This window comes from Ornithodoros turicata, chromosome 10, assembly GCF_037126465.1.
Source record: "Ornithodoros turicata isolate Travis chromosome 10, ASM3712646v1, whole genome shotgun sequence".
Lineage (NCBI taxonomy): Eukaryota > Metazoa > Arthropoda > Arachnida > Ixodida > Argasidae > Ornithodoros > Ornithodoros turicata.
In genome coordinates this window covers 30,941,460-30,957,695 of record NC_088210.1, presented here as the reverse complement: position 1 = coordinate 30,957,695, position 16,236 = coordinate 30,941,460, and the positions used below count along the sequence as shown (strand labels likewise).

The 16,236-nt window shown below is 44.1% G+C and overlaps 1 protein-coding gene across 1 annotated transcript in view; it reads right to left on the bottom strand.

The window, feature by feature from the left end:
- Positions 1 to 603: 603 nt before the first annotated feature.
- LOC135369861 (echinoderm microtubule-associated protein-like CG42247) overlaps positions 604 to 16,236 on the bottom strand; it is a 29,925-nt gene continuing 14,292 nt past the window's right edge. The window contains exons 3-21 of the mRNA XM_064603434.1: positions 12,786 to 12,845; positions 12,389 to 12,436; positions 12,125 to 12,169; positions 11,252 to 11,543; positions 10,990 to 11,139; positions 10,209 to 10,278; positions 9,845 to 9,946; positions 9,243 to 9,332; positions 8,919 to 9,056; positions 8,625 to 8,771; positions 7,957 to 8,082; positions 7,759 to 7,896; positions 7,276 to 7,401; positions 6,039 to 6,195; positions 5,846 to 5,943; positions 5,585 to 5,678; positions 5,080 to 5,169; positions 4,875 to 5,008; positions 604 to 3,323 (exon numbers count right to left, since the gene is read on the bottom strand). Of these exons, the coding sequence (XP_064459504.1) occupies positions 3,165 to 3,323; positions 4,875 to 5,008; positions 5,080 to 5,169; positions 5,585 to 5,678; positions 5,846 to 5,943; positions 6,039 to 6,195; positions 7,276 to 7,401; positions 7,759 to 7,896; positions 7,957 to 8,082; positions 8,625 to 8,771; positions 8,919 to 9,056; positions 9,243 to 9,332; positions 9,845 to 9,946; positions 10,209 to 10,278; positions 10,990 to 11,139; positions 11,252 to 11,543; positions 12,125 to 12,169; positions 12,389 to 12,436; positions 12,786 to 12,845 (2,264 nt within the window). The 3' untranslated portion in view covers positions 604 to 3,164. The remainder of the gene's footprint in view (positions 3,324 to 4,874; positions 5,009 to 5,079; positions 5,170 to 5,584; positions 5,679 to 5,845; positions 5,944 to 6,038; positions 6,196 to 7,275; positions 7,402 to 7,758; positions 7,897 to 7,956; positions 8,083 to 8,624; positions 8,772 to 8,918; positions 9,057 to 9,242; positions 9,333 to 9,844; positions 9,947 to 10,208; positions 10,279 to 10,989; positions 11,140 to 11,251; positions 11,544 to 12,124; positions 12,170 to 12,388; positions 12,437 to 12,785; positions 12,846 to 16,236) is intronic.

Here is a 16,236-nt window from a genome sequence, read left to right as displayed (position 1 = left end):
ATATAAAGCTTGTACTTGTCACCAAACCCCAGTCCCGTCGAAGGCAGCGCTGACTGCCGAAACGTCGACCCCCGTCCCTAAGTGTTAATAAACTCCCCTTTGTGTTTTCCTGTAAGCTCTTTGTCGTCCTCTGATTTGTCCTATATATATATATATTTATATGTTTATAAGTCCCAAACGTCGCCACACCAGCATTGGACAGCTGTTTCGGCCTTATTGGGCCTTCATCAGCAATGCGTAGGTGGGCGACGTTTGAGCGAGTGGCGTCGGAAGGTCACGTGGAACGTGATGTCCTCCCGTCAGGGTGAGAAACTCACCTCTGAAACCCCAGTGCGAAGCCAGTAAAGTATTAAATGAAGAAAAATAGCATAGGCTCTTTGGCTGCACGTTGAGCATATGTTTATAAGTCCCAAACGTCGCCACACCAATATATATATATATATATATATATTTCTTAGAGTGCGTCGCTTTGGCGACCATTTGGGAAGAAGTACTAGTAGTAATGGGTCATAGCAATGGGTCAAGCGTGATTTGCCAGATGGCAGAACATACGAGTAGACTCTGGTATATAGCAATATGAAGGGAGACAGAAAACGAATCGACCTGTCAAGTGTTTTAATAAAGTACACCTATATTACAAAGACTGCCGATTGGAACATGATCTCTACACATGACGTCAAAATGCGCAGTTCTCTCTTCACACAGAAAAGAAGAAGAAAAAAAAGAACAGTACACAAGAGTAACTAAGAGCTATACGAGTATATTTTCAGGTAGTTGGTTTTAGTTTCGTGTGAGCCGAAGCGCTGTGTGTCACTACGCATGTTCAGAAGTCAGAACGTTGTTGTCCGTACACATTTCCCACATTGCAGCTTTCCCAGCACGCGGGCAGAACAGGGGGAAGGGAAAAGGAAAATACAGTTCGCATTGTATAAACACTCTGATCCATTTGAAAAATATCACTGTACCAAGAGTGAGATTTTCCAGCACGAATCATGAGACTTTATGTATCAAGTGTAAGTGTATGCTATGTTAATGGTAAGGGTCGTACGAACTCTCCTTCCAGTCATATTTGCGGGTTTCCGTTTTACAAAACCCGAATAAGCGTAAAAAGTGGGTTTCGGACGCTTATAGAAGACTATAGTCGTGTTCAACTTAAGAAGGAAAAGAAATCTAGTCCGTCGTCTACATACACCGTTGGAGACAACGCTGTGCAAGTGCGTCTCTGCGCATGAGAGGAGGCAGTGAGAGGGAAGAGGGAGGGCGCCGCCGTAGCCAATGGGGCTTCCCGAGTGGAGTAACCGGGAGAGGAGATATGCGCAGAACGCTCGCAGCGCCACCACGGGGTAGCGCTCTCGTAGTGTCATGCGGCCAGTCTTAACAGCAGGGACGGGCATAAATGCACTTTTTTGAGTATTTAAATATCAATACAAAACACTTTGCCGAAAGAGGTATTTAAATACTCTGCATAAATACTTTTAATAAATTTTCTTTATATATATATATATATATATATATAAATACTTTTCAATATGAGTATTTAAATACAAAATATAAATACAGTATTTAAATACCGTAACTGCTACCATAAATACTGTGGGGAAGACGTCACCTGGAATTACTGAAATAATCGTACTGATGATCATAACAACAAATCAGCAAGGAACAATAGCATTTATTTGTTACATTATCATGGCGATTTTAATATTAGAAGCCTCTCGAAGACTGCATCTTCTAGGCATCTTCTGTTCGGCACGTAGAATCAGGTTCGCAAAGTACAACACCTCTCTACAGGTGCCGATGAAGGAAGGCTTGTATGAAATTTGACGAAGATGCTCCGTACAACAAGGTATTCGGGTAGCCCTCGCCGTTTTCCACAACAACAGTCAAAAACTGGCCATCAAATTTGGTTTGTCACATGTGAGTGCTTGAAAAAAAAAGAAAACAGCATAACTGCGCGGCTATTTAAGCTTTGCTTTGCCCTTCTTACCAAAAGGTCAAATGCAGGGTAACTTCAAGATATGAGTCAGTATCTTGCGTATTTAGGAGTATTTATGAAGTATTTACAAAAATAAATACCCTTGGTACTTAAATATAATTATAAATACATGTTTGAAGTTTGTATATAAGTACATGTATTTATATTTCTTAAGTTGAACACGACTTTAGGGAGTCCGCAAGTTAAGCTTTAGAGGTGTTCCTGCACGTCTGCATGGAATGACTTTTTGCAGACGACAACGACAAAACCGAAGGCGACTTTGTCGTCTGTTTCGGAGGTAGCAGAAACGGGTTACGCCTCTTGCTCGGACCCCAGGAAACGCGTAAGGGAAATGTCGTATAGCTAGAAGCTTACTCGTTTATGCTTGTAGCTTTACGGTGAAACCAGAGTAATTTGAAATGGTCACCCTTGCATGATAATAACACAGCCCATTCTGGGGCCCTAACAAAAATAAGAAGTCATCATCTTCAAGAAACCTTCACAATCGCATGGTACGCAGACACTGCCAGAAACAGCTGCAAAGGTTCTCTTTCCACCCCCTGTAGGCGTATCCGCAGATAATGCAGTGTTCGAAAAAAATCGAATATCGCATATATCGAATCCAAAACAGATAACAAAAAAAAATGGTTCTGACTAGTCGTACACTCCTAAACTTCTCACAAATATATATTGTAAATGCACTTAATCACTTCAATTTTCATTGCTACAGTCATCAAAATATTATCGTTTCAATCTCGCGTTATCACATCTCAACCCTACACTCCTCGTAAAATGGTCCCACATCCCTATCGGGTCTGAGTATCGAATTGCACGGGTGCACGGACTAAATGCTGCTCAGTGTGCCTAGTACACCGGACTAGTATTGCTGCATTGTCTGCAGTGAGCCTCTACGACCTTTCTAAAAGGTGTTATCGTGTCCTTCTGAAGTATGCCTGGATGAGCATCACGATGAAGGCGACTTGTAGTCTTCTCAACGAGAACAGCGACAATGACCAAGTGGATGATCCTAAAGATGAGCTCGCTTTTTTTTTTTTTATCACGAGGATGAGTTATGAGCATCTAGTGTTTTCTTGTATCTGTGCAGGTGCTGCCCTCTATTTACAATTTCCTCCCTCGATGGTCTCTCTTTGTTTTATGATAACAACTACCATAGACGCGTCAGGTACTTTTACGTTGCCAGGGCACTACTTCGCGGATGCTTGGAGACCATTTTCCAGACGATGAAGTAGCCACTGTGTCCCAACAGCGTGACCAGGTACTTATCACTGTAGAGAAATCGAGCGCAACTGACGGGAGCCGAGCTAGCTTTCTGCTCGGTGAAACCATCCTGTAATGGAAGAAGGTTAGGGGAGATAGAGTTAAGGAAAGTGGTTAGGAAAGGAAGAACGGTTAGAAGAAATAACAAGAGGCAATGTCGTATTACTGGGGAGTTCAAGGATTAATAACTGGAACAACAACAACAACTATATACTCGCGAAGTTCCTCGGTAACGGCAATTAAACAGCTACTTGAGCTCCCTAGCCTGGACAGTCGCCGAACCGTCGCAAGGTTATCACTTTTTCACAGATTCGTCCACAGTATCCCACCTAACATTTCTCCGCTTACCCGCTCTACAGTTATATTCCCACGTTTCGACCATCGATGCAAAGTAAATCGTTTTCAATGTCGAACAGACATCTTTGCGAAATCATTTTTTTGTCGAACCGCAATTAACTGGAACGATCTTCCCTCTGACTTAGCTGAGCTCGTTGACTACGATAATTTCCGTGGCCAACTTTCCGTTTGATGTTTGTATTCTTTTTATAATGTACTATTATGTTTTTCTATTGTATGCTCTACTTTTCGTGCCAGCCAGGCAATATGACTGGTTCAGTGTTTTGTACTTTTTTTTCTCTCTCTCGTCGTTTTTGTGTTGCTGACATGCATGTACCATCCTACTCCCCCATGTAGCGCTCTGATGAGCCTTTGGGGTACTTTAAATAAATAAATAAATAAATATATGAATGATGATCAGATGAGGTGAGGTGATGGTAACTGGAGCTTTCTTGTAAGAGCCTTACGCCTGACCCAAGTTGTGCGGGATAAATGTAAAAGGCGCTTGTATAGATCTTGAACAGAAGGCTTGTTTACGTGTGTATTCAATAGGTAAATGCGCGAGTTGGCGGGAACCAGCAATCTAATCGTAATATCAGGGTCATTCTTAAGATCGTAATAAACGAACCCGAATGCATGTACGAATAGGGACGTTCGGCTAGAGTTTGGCACGGCGACACTGGCGCGGGCTTGCTTCCCTGGTGGCGGGCGTAGGAAAAGTTTTCCAGTGTATACTACGAGCGTAGATTACGATACAAGAGAAAGAGTGCAGGCTATAGCTGGTGTAGATCCACGAAGAAGACCGAGAGACACGGACACAGAAGACGATGTCGGCGATTTCACACGTGGTCGCTTGATTTCTGTCTTGTGTTCGACCTACCTCAGTGAGTATGTACAGCGCCTGATGAAATAACCGCAGGAAACTGCGAAATAACTCAAATAAATGCTGGGTCATTCTATGACTCGCTGAATGTGTGCTGTGTGTGCCCAAAGCGATTCCGACATTTTACACTCACTTGATCGAAGCTTTTGAACTACATGTTGAACTCCATCATCATCTCTGTTCATCTCTGTTCATCATCTCTCATCTGTTCGTACTTTCTGTGTTTGTACTTCTGTTCGTACTTTTCTCTCTTTTTCTTTCTCTCGCAAGTACGAAATAGGATGCTAATATAACTTGCATTCATACAACTTGAAGGTACATACGAACAATGTTTCAAGAGTTGTTTGCCACTGTTTTAAAATGAAATATGGCGAAACACTAAATTACATTGAAACATCTCACCTTAGTACTAGTGCAAGGGTAACGAAATATTCTCAGGAAGCCTCCTCGATCACCGACGGCGATTAAATTTTTGCCGTGCGACTGGTTGCAGGTCAAGTTGACGACACCTTTAAGGTGTTCGTTGTCCCAAACGCCTTCAAATAAAGAGACGCTATTGCACGTGAGCAACGAGACAGGAGAGCTAACTATTCCAAATAAGGGTCACCTGTTATGTCCGGGTTCAGAGTGCAAGTGAGATGCTGCCACTCTACCCTTGTCAGTGTGGGTGACTTGGTCTTTAAGCTCTGTGTGTCCCCTGAAAGAGAAAAAAGAAAAAAAAAACTTAGAAAAACCGAAATCGATCGGTTTCGAAGTAGTTCCTAATCATATGGCCCAAAATAATTAGTAAGGTGAAAGTTAGTGAGAGTGACATTGCAATTAAATGTCCAGCTTCTTTCTGAGATTTAAATGTGCAAGGGCACCTGAATGTGCCTGAATGAATCCGTTAAATGTACCGCACATGAGGTTTAGTTCCCCTTTTCGGCCTTAGTTTCTTACAGTTACAGTAGAAGAGAACTGCTTCCCCAAGAAGTCGCTCGGCAATGAGAGAACACGACTTATTTCAGCAGTTACCGAATATATAAATATCTGTGTGACTTCTTCGAGCCGCGCGAAAAGCTCACGAGAACTCCAAAAATATCAAAAAATATAATAAATTAAGTTGTACGTACAACATAGAAGCTCCTGGTACTGGCCATCACTGGTGATGACCTGCAGGAGCCGGTTGTCCATGGACCAATCCAAATTCACTATCAGGTCGCGGCCCTGCAGGAACATTGCATAGTTGAATTGATCAAACGCTCAGTCGCAGCGTGATACTTGTGACGTAATATATCAATCGCGTGATTAATTTGCACGAAATCTAACGTGGCTTCAGTGCATTCAAGAACAGAGTTGACTAAAGTCTTATTTCCGAGAAGAGTACAACGTACTCGGATTGTCTCTCCCTTCTGATTCGTATGGCCATGATCTTGAACCAGGACCAGGTGGATGGAACCGTCCTCTGCACCGACTGCTAGCGTCATACCATCTGTAGAATAAGCAGGACAATGTTAGAAAACAGCTCACGAGAACATGCTCCGAGAGCTTATATTTCCCGCAGAAAAATATTTCGCCATCGTTTACCTGGTGCATATGCCAAAGCGCTGACAGGACTCGCAGCAACTGTGATGGACTTTATAAGTGCTCCAGTCTCGGTAGTGAAGACGGCTAGAGTGCCGTCCAAGCATCCTACAGCCAGGGTCATGCCAGATGGGTGCATAGATGCTGACAGGCACTCGGACTAGAAGAGTGAAAATAAAAGAAAGCGACCGACAGCCAAGACAAAGTCTTAAGATCAAGATAAAGCTTTACAACATAAAGTCTCAACAACACAAAATGTGTCTCTACAACATAAAACGTGCGAGAAAGAGAATAAGGGAGGTCATTTACGTCCATGTCACTCATCAACGAACTCATATTCGGGCACTTCTAATTAGGAAGCATAAAACCTCAAAGTTGAAATACCGGACTTCGCGAAACCTCCAGAAACCTTTTAGGACGAACATGAAGGATAGACTTCCAACGATTCAACAAAGCAAATTGTTTATTTTTCATTGTTTGCGCAACATTCGGGTTACTCTGTGCTGAATTGCCCCTGCTTGCAGAGGAACGTCACGCTTACGTCACAGCAGGGCGGAGTCTAAGGCAGCAGGGGCAACTCAGTACAAAACCGCCTGAAAACAATCTTGATCTACCCGCACCCCTACGTGATCAAACCTTCGGTACATTGTGCTGCTTGGGGGCTATTCAACTGCCCTTTTTAACTATAACACGTGTATACTTGAGGTGCTATCCCACGATGCTCATGAAGTTGTTTCTAAAATCAAGATATCAGCCGTCAAGCTAGAGGAGGAGTTCGCGGATGCCGACGTTTTTTTCCCCTGTCCTCGTTATTTGCTTGCGTCCGGTTGGAGCCCCCATCCCATCGATAAGGGACGTTCATCATCACGTGTACCTTCTTCATCCCTGACTCCCTGAAGCGCTGGACGTCGACGATGGACAACGCCCCCACTAGAGCTATGGTTGTCGCACGAACATAACCGTGCGTCCCTTACACATCATCGCTGTCGCAGTCTTTGAGATCTCGGCTGTCCCCGTTCCATCATGATACCACTATTCTCTCCTGTCGTTCACTCCGTAGAAGCATAGTGTATCTGGTTCAGATAGCAGATGCTGATACTCTGGTTGATTGAACTTCATGAACGAACGAAATCCGTCTCACGAATCCCCGCTGTCACGTGACCCCCTTCACATTCCCTGCAACTTCTCGAGAGATACACTACGCGCTATAGGGAAAGAAGTTTAGTATGAAAAATAATACCTCGGTTGGTGTCATCCAGACCAGGTTCGTGATACTCCATTTGCAGACGGCGCGGTCCTTGCCGACCGTGTAGTAGACGTTTTCAAAGGGTGATGCGACGACAGTTGTTGCTTCTCTGCAGTGGCTCTGTAAACAGAGATACAGAGTGTGACATAGAATATAGTAAACAAAATTCATACATGTTTGGTGTTTCATGAATTCAGCGATAAATAATCGCAAGCTTTATTAGTTCCATCATATTTTGCTTGTAGCATGATGATAATTATGACACGGACAAAAACATCCGTGTGGATCGACTAGGAAATTATGCAAATTTCCATTATTCACTTGCCCATCTTGGTTTTGTAACTGTTAGGCACGTTTTACTTTGTCATCTACTAACTTCTGTCCAGTTCGTTCGTTCCATTCTGTTTTCTACGCTGTTTGTTGGAGTTTGTGCGCGCACCTCGGCCGATGGCGCACTTGAAGCATTAAACACGTCACCTGGATAACGGGTCGGAACTTCCGCTTGAAGGAACCCTCCATGATGAGGTTGTGCGTCGTGCCAACGAATATGTTTTCGTCAGCGGCTTTCGGTAGGTGCTGGCACACCGCATGTACGCCTCCGGTGCCTTTTGGTAGCTTTAGAAAACACAGGTGTAAGACGACTAGCGGGCGTGTCACCCACGCTAAATGTCCTACCGAAGCCACTCCAATCCTCTGATACTTCCTCTCCGAATCCCACGCCTTGATCTGCTCTTCCCTCTCCATGTAGCATGCGGAAAGTAAAACTCCGTGTGGAAGATGGAGCAGGACGTTGACGTCACCCTGTTAGGTAGCACAGTGAAAATCGCTTAGATAGCTTATAATATAACTTTTATAGTGACAGCGAAGACACCTGCAGTACCCAGCCAAATGTATACCTGTCCCGAAACAAGCAACCCTACGAGCTGCAAGGGAACACATTTGCCCCCAAGCGTGGACTATCGGCGATGTATCTTATCTTATCTTATAGCCGCATTTTCCTAGAAGTGACTTTGGCTCGTCCGTACGCTCGATCCTCTCTGTATCAGTTAATTTTTTTAGTTGCTGGCCAGGGCTGCTGGCAGGGGCAAATTTTGGGGTTGCTGTGCTGCAAGTTTTATCGATACTGACAGTTTTTTGCACTCTGCCCGACAGGCAGCTCCACTGGTGGCATTACAAAAAAAAAAAAAAGAAGAAAGAAAAGAAAAGAAGAAAGAAAAAAAAAAGAAAAGAAGAACAAGAAGAATGTCGCCCATTGTCCGTGTACATGAGTATAGTGGTACCATGTGGCGAAGCTTCTTTAGTGTTTCTGCTTTCTCTATTCGTGTGTCTGCATGTTCCCGTACCTCATGCCCTTTGTACTCCTTGCTGATGAAAAAGTAGTTGCCTTCTTTGGATGACGACCAGACGGTGATGTAGCCCGCGTCATCACCGGTGACAAAGCCTACTCCTCCCAGAAACTCTACCGCTGTGATCGTTTTCGGTGCATGCTCCTAAGGAAGAATTAAAGTTGCCAATTTAACTTGTGACCAGTTAGCAGCACTTGATACGGCCTTCATTTTTTTTTCCTGTTGTCTGCGGTCTCAGCGATACTGACAATCACTATTTACACAATAATAGCATTAAGGAAAACTACTTACAGATGTTATTGCGTCTAGTCGGTCCAGGTACCCTTCCTTGCCCCTCCGCCAGAAACAGAGATGCTGAACACCGAAAGTGAGGAACAGTTCTTCGTCGCCCGGAGGAAACTTACACCCCAGTACTGGAGTAGAGCATGCCTTGAAAGAGAATCGGACGGACCCAATACAATCGCTTTCCATGCCATAACTATTGTGTCACAAAACGTTAAAACGACGACAAAACAACGGTAAGGTGGCAATGACGTCATAAACACGAATGCTGGAAATGCTGAACACAACGCGTAAGAGAGAGAGAAAGGGAAAATTATATTCTGCTTATCTTACCACGGCTCTTCCTAGCAAGGCACTGTTCTTCCAATCCCAAAGCGTCAATTCATGGTCAGGACACGCGTCCACCGCTACCAGCAGTGTGCCCTGAAATGATGTGAAGCCGCAACGGAAATGTTATCATGAGAAGCACCATATCGTTCCATTTGGAAGGTTCCGTGGCACCATATGGAAGCTCCATATGGTTCCATATGAAAGGTTCCATGGCACCATATGGAAGCCCCATATGGCTCAAAGCCCAGTCCGGCATAACAGCAAGTTTTAGAACAGGCCACCTAAGCGCTTTTGGGGCCCCAAAGGAGATCGGAGTCGTCACTGCGCATTGCGCAAGATACTGGTTCGGTCCTTGCCATGTGCAGTGACGTCACCCTATTCCTTTGGAGCTTCGGCACTGGCCCGCGAACAGCAACAACTTTATTTTTAAGATGAGGAATGGGGACTTTCATCGCCAGGGGCAATACTCTACCTCATCGCTGGTGGTGATGTGGGGAATGAAACAATGAGTCCCTTCACAATAAGGATCGAAGTTCTATTGTGTCCAATTGGCACGCAATTTAAGTGTATAGTGTTTAAAGAAAATAGTAACAGAAGTTCTATACCTCAGACGAGAAAGTCAGGCATGATACGCCATCGCTGACAATGTCTTCGCCCAGCACGGCTATCGTTTCTAGTGTTTCAGCTCTCCATAGACGAATGTGGGCCTGAAAAATACGTGCGCACAGAACTTATAGCAGTTTTGCACTAAACACAAATATCTGTAGTTGGATCGGGTATTCGATCTTCTATGAGTCATTCAAGGGAATGACGAGCCTTGAAACTGTACTGGTATAGCAGCCGGATTCAAACGCGGTTCAAGACGATTATCCCAAACAACTAGCCCTCGTTGAATAAAGTGCACTTTTTTTTTTCGCGGTGTATCACTCTTATCTTCAATCAGGAATATTCTCAAACGTTGCTGCTTACCCGTGAAGAGCCCGTAAATCCAGGTCCCTGTCCAGAGGCTGCAACGTCTCCGTTATAGTCGTACGTGATACTGCGAGATAGCGTGACACACAGGGAGATTAAGTAGCGTAATTAATTTGACGACACAGCTGCGGTGTTCATGAATAACAATGAACGCATGAATACCAAGAAGGTTTCCTGGAGGGGCTGTAAACTTCACGAAGGTTCGTGACGTTCTACAGCATCTAGGTACCCCTTTCTATCGAGTAGTTTTCCTACGACGGTTCACTGGTAATGCGTGTGGCTTTAGGCTGTGCACTACGGTATAATACTGTGATACCCTGTTGACTGACGGTTGATGAAGACTCCCTACGTGGTCAAGACTGCCAGTCGTCAATCACCGCCAACGCCTCAGTAACCTCTTGGTGTGCCATTCCCATATCGATTTGGTTCCTCGATTATAGACTCATCTTATCCTTAGCGTACTGTATGTCACGTAAGATTCACCTGTTGCAAAGCAAACGTAGTTGCGACTAACTGCATTAACTAATGCAATCCCCCACTGTCCTTCACCCTTTCCTGCTGTCTTCTCTCCATCTGTCCACGTCTGCACGCCGGTCATGGCCACAGATGCTTCGCGGCGCTAACGCGAAATTAAAAAAAACAACTAATGGAGAGTAATGACAGTTCCTTCTGTGTCAATACAGTTCATGGAACGCCTTCGGGATTCAGCAATCCTAAAGTGAGCTAGGTTAACGCATATCGTGCCTTTACGTTAAAAAGATATTACTTGGTTTCGTACCAGTCGATGTCTTCCGTGTGGCCCAGGTAGAAACGTTGCTGATGCTTCGACCTACTGAACAGTACGGCAACTGAGGCCACGTTGTACAAGAGATCTCCGCTTTGAACGACATGAAGGTTGTTGAATGAACCATAGCCTTTGTAACCGTGTCTGTTACGAGGGACGTTAAGGTACATTGCAAATATGGATGCTATGGCAAGGAATCTTGTAGGGTACTCGAGGGTACTGCATGGCAGTCCTTCCGTGCACTACCAAAGGATACATCCAGATTATCTCAGGCCGTCGATCAGGCCTCGGCGTCGTCCTAGCGTTATGGCTATTGGACGAAGACGTTTCATTCGACGTGGGAGAAGACCTGTTTGTGGACGTAGCGGTACTGACGGCTTGTGAACCGGGTTCCGCCCTTTCCATGTGCACGGGACTTCCAGGCGTGGAATTAAGGGTAGGGTTTGAACCGTTGCCCAGGATATCGTCCAGGACAGGGTCAGGATCTGTCTCGGCGTCATCTGTTGACGTCGCTCGCCCATTGACGGGTGGAGGACTAGTTACAGGCTCTGCAAGGATTTGAATCACTGGAAAAGCACTGTAAATTGCAACCTGTGTCATTCGGCCGGCGCCTGTATTATGTCTGCATACACTGTAGCGTATCTTACAGAAATGTACAGAAATGAATCACTGAAAAACAAAACCTGTCTACAGACATATTCAGTCCTGCGCCTTCTGAATAGCTGCCTCAATGGCAACGGAATGGGAACGGAGTGGGAACGGAGTGGGAACGGAGTGGGAACGGAGTGGGAACGGAATGGGAACGGAATGGGAACGGAATGGGAACGGAATGGACTTATGCCAACGGAAACTATCTGACGTTGATCGAGTGCGTCATTCACTCTGAGCGCGCCATGAGCTGCGAGTCGTTCAGCAGCGGGAGTGACATAGCACTACCCGAGTAACTTATTTACAGTTACATTTTACAGCAAGTGTCATCAAAAGGCCAACCATTTACAGTTACAAGGCCTTCCTTGCCTAGTACGCCAGCCAGTTACGGAAAACAGTGACAGTTGTTACAGTTACAAAGTCGCTTACTTGTAACTTACTGACCGCAAAAGACTGATTATTTGTAACTTTCTAATCTTACCTTCAACTGGAAGGTTGCCTTCTATGCTGGCTGCTAGAAGATCCTCTGCAACAGTTAAAAAAAAAGCCGACTGTAAATCACGATAGTCATGAACTTTCTCATTCCCAACACTCTCCCAGAACGCATCGAGTACGTCCTTCGTTTTATCTGACACTATCTCGACCTGATCTGTCGTCGTCTTCCATACTCATTGGTGGCTGCTCGCTGCTTCTGTCGCTCCAACAACGGAAATTAACTTAAAAAATAAACACTGTCGCGTCTCACCTAATGATTTTCGAATTTCGTCATCCTCGTCATCTCCTGCACCGTCTCCTACAGAAAAAAAAAAGGAATCTACAATGAACGAGCTCTCTTTTACCAATCAATCAATGATACCTAAAACAATCACGCGTTAATCTGAGATTGAGACGTTTATTTTCACGTCAGCGCACTTCACTAAAAACCCCGGTTCATGTCTCTAATTTCCAAGATCAAAAATGCTTTAACTACGATGTGGACTATCGACTAAAGACTAGCCACAGGCGTTTATAGTATTCTTCCTTCCACTGTGCGGTCCTGAATCCACGAAGGAAAAAAAAAAGGAAGTTTATGCTTTGCGGTTCTTTACATGAACGTACAGGCACAGTACATAACGGGTAGTATCATAAGAACAATATTGTACCTTCGTTCCCCTCAAAGCCATTCCGGACGTCTACATCTGGAGAACCTCCCAGGGGCACATCTGGAAACAGAACACGTATGGGCATTATGTTGTTGCTTGTTCGCAATTGTGCGAGCAACGTACATGGCCAAACGTTATTTCGCTATACAGTCAAACTCCTTTATAGCGAATCCCTTTTTAACGAAAATACCACTACAGCAAATTTTTTTGCTGTCCCGCTGGAGCCCTATAGGTCCAATAATGGACATCTTTTTTAACGAAAATACCTTTACTGCGATTTTTTTTTTTTTTTTGCAGTCCCCTGAGTTTCGTTGTAAAGGAGTTTGACTGTATAACGTAATTTTTCAATGAAACACGATGTCTGACGAATTGGTATACTACTGTTTTCGCTGTTCTCGATAGCGACTAACACTGTGTCTGACATATTGATATGGTTGAATATCAGTAACACAGTTGGTGAGGAGAATCCTGCGTATGAAAAACAACAGTAACTCGTGACGTCACATCACGCGACAGAAAATAAAAGTAAGAACTGAAAAGACTGCATGGATAATGCGACAGCAGCAGAGCAGTAACGCTCATGTTGCAGATGTCATCGCACAACATGGCGAAAAGACATCTAGGAATAGTGATAAAAAGAGGAGACGATAAGATAAGAAGAAGATATAACGGAAGTAGACGAACACAAAGTGGGACGGTTAGTGCGCTTTTTAATGTTGAAAACGTCACGAAGCTGTTTTATAAAAAAAAAAGATTTGTGCTTGTTGGTTCACTGATGCTTTACACACATCGTGCCAGTAAACCTTGACTAGACTCAAACTAAAGCGCAGTAAATTTGGCCAACTGCTCTCGTCCTCTCACTATGACAAAAATTACTTGGCAAATTAATTGGTCCACGGTAAAATACAGTCCACCAACGCTCTGCCTTTAAAGGACTACTAACTTTTCTGGAGAAATTTAGGATCTCACCGGTTGAGTGAAACCGGTTCGAACCGATATTTTGCGCTGCTCCGGAGCTGAACCCGAACCGAACCAATATGCCTGAACCCGAACCCGAAGCCGAACCGAAAAAAGTAACGGTTCCGCTTCTCTGATTCTCACCACAGTTACCCCGAGCAAACCACCCGAATCACCATAATCATCGACAGTTGTTGATGTTGTTACTTTGGTCAGTTGTACAAATTGTTTCGTTTCTCCCAGCTTTGGTGACACGCGCGTATGACACGTGACAAGCAGTATTACCGCATCGACGTTTAAATGGACCACAACTCGAGTACGCGGACAAATAAAAATATCGCAAATCTAACAGGTTGCGGCATCACCGTCCACTTCCGAGTCCCATCTACTCAACCCCATATCCCCGATGTGGGATAAACCCCACATCGAAAGTGGAGCACGTATATGTCACGCGACGTCTCCTTTCACACGACACGATCAAGAACTTTCTCAAAAAAAAAAAAAAAGAAGTTCATCCAGACTTCTGGAACTAGTAGTAGTAGTATACGATCGCCAAAGGAGGCCTCAACAATTGCGTTTCATGAAGTCGCCAAACGACTTTGGGTCACGGAGGTAAAACACCCCGGATGTCTCCCCCTCTCCCTTTCCGTGTCAAAATTGGTCACGTAAGGACATCTTCATCTTTGTCCGCGTAGAATATCGTTGTGTAGCGATCTGCACGCACGCCAGACCCTCGGGTCGGCCGGTCGATGCCGGGAAAGAACAGATCTCATGCCAGTGTTTACCCCTCTTTGGATGGAAAGAGCTTTCGTTCGTGCTGCGCGGCGAGGACTTTTGGTAAAGCAAAACGCACGTGTGTAAGCTCGGTTCTCTATACTGGAGCGAGGATTTCTTTTGCGAGCTAGTACTTCATTTTTAAAGTTCCGTTTTAAAGTTTCATGTAGTTCCGTCCATCGGGCTTCATGGGGTCACGTGACCCCTGGCGAGAGTGCCACCCACGCGTGATCGCCAGAAACAGACAATACAAGAATATTATCTCACAAAAATCTTTATAGTATCTTAAGAGCAGTCTCGCAAAATAAAATGTACCGTAACTGTAAATGGTCCTACGAAGCTACTACATTTGTACGCGTTTGCCACAGTGTCCAATGAAGCAACCATTTCTCTCTCTCTCTCTCTCTCTCTCTCTCTCTCTCTCTCTATCTCTCTCTCTGAGGATTCGTGTTTGCCGCACAAGATAATATATTCGAAATTGGTTTGAGGATGACTGGAGTGGCGTTCCAATGTATTTCACTGTTTCTTTGTGCATCTTTTGCAAGTTAAAAGCGTAATCGTAAGGTCGTAAACTTTCATCAGAAGCACATAGCTCTTGTTCCTTAATGCGTGATAGTGTGTTACATGCATTTTCTATTTTGTCACACTCTACTGCTTTGGAAACAATGTAAATATTTCTTTTTTGACTCGCAAAATATTTACTCGTAAGTCACCTGCATGTTTAGGAACATTTTTAGAAGAACACTTTCGTTTTTGCTGCTTCCAAATGCTGATAAAAAGATAAAGATAAAGGATTTGCAGACTACTGCAAGGAAGCTTGTACGTTAATAAACAGTAGTTTCAGTGTTGTCATCGTTTTATCACTTGTGTTGACCGCACTTGACAAAGTTTCTACACTCCTCGATCGCTGCTTAAACTAGCTTGATTTTCTTCCTTTCTTATGACATATTGACAGAAACGCCATGACTACAGAGCATGTTAACCCAACGATAACTCAAAACAAACGTTACTCATTCGTATTCAATTTCATTCAACATGTTGTAGTCGTACTGCGTAATTTAATTTTTAATGCGATTCCGGTATAACTTATGCAACACTGAACAAAGAACGAACCGCGTACTCGGAGAATTAAACTCGCAATCAATCAATCAATCATCGCCGCGGGGTATTTCACGCGACTCATTACTTCCTAGAAAATGCAGCATTCGCTGGATGACGCGGAACCTTTTCATTTCCATAGATCAAACACATGCAGCGTGATCAATAGTGCAAATCAGCCTCGGCTTTTCCGAGCGCTATTGATCACAATCAAGTCGAGCACCAGTATCAGCTAGAATGAAACAGTTAAGAAAGAAAATTATGAATTTTTAATGTTATTCAGGCGCGTAGCGATGCACAACCTAAGGGAATATGCGTGTGTACTCAGTGCGTTTCAGTTTAGTTAAAAGACACGGTAATAACCGAAATGGAGTGTCTATTCACTGATGGAGCAAGTTCAGCACGAAGTAAATTGAAAGAAGGAAGGTATACCAAAAACAAACAGAGACACAAACGTATATCTCAGAAATATAAAACGAGACTATTAATCAAGATTGGTGACACGACTCCTTTCACTTGCATCTGTCTTTTCTTCTTTTCTTTCTTATGTGTGACGCTTCCGTTTACTTTACTGGCAACCCATACGCTGACATTTCTCTTCTTTCTCTCTTTTTTTTATATC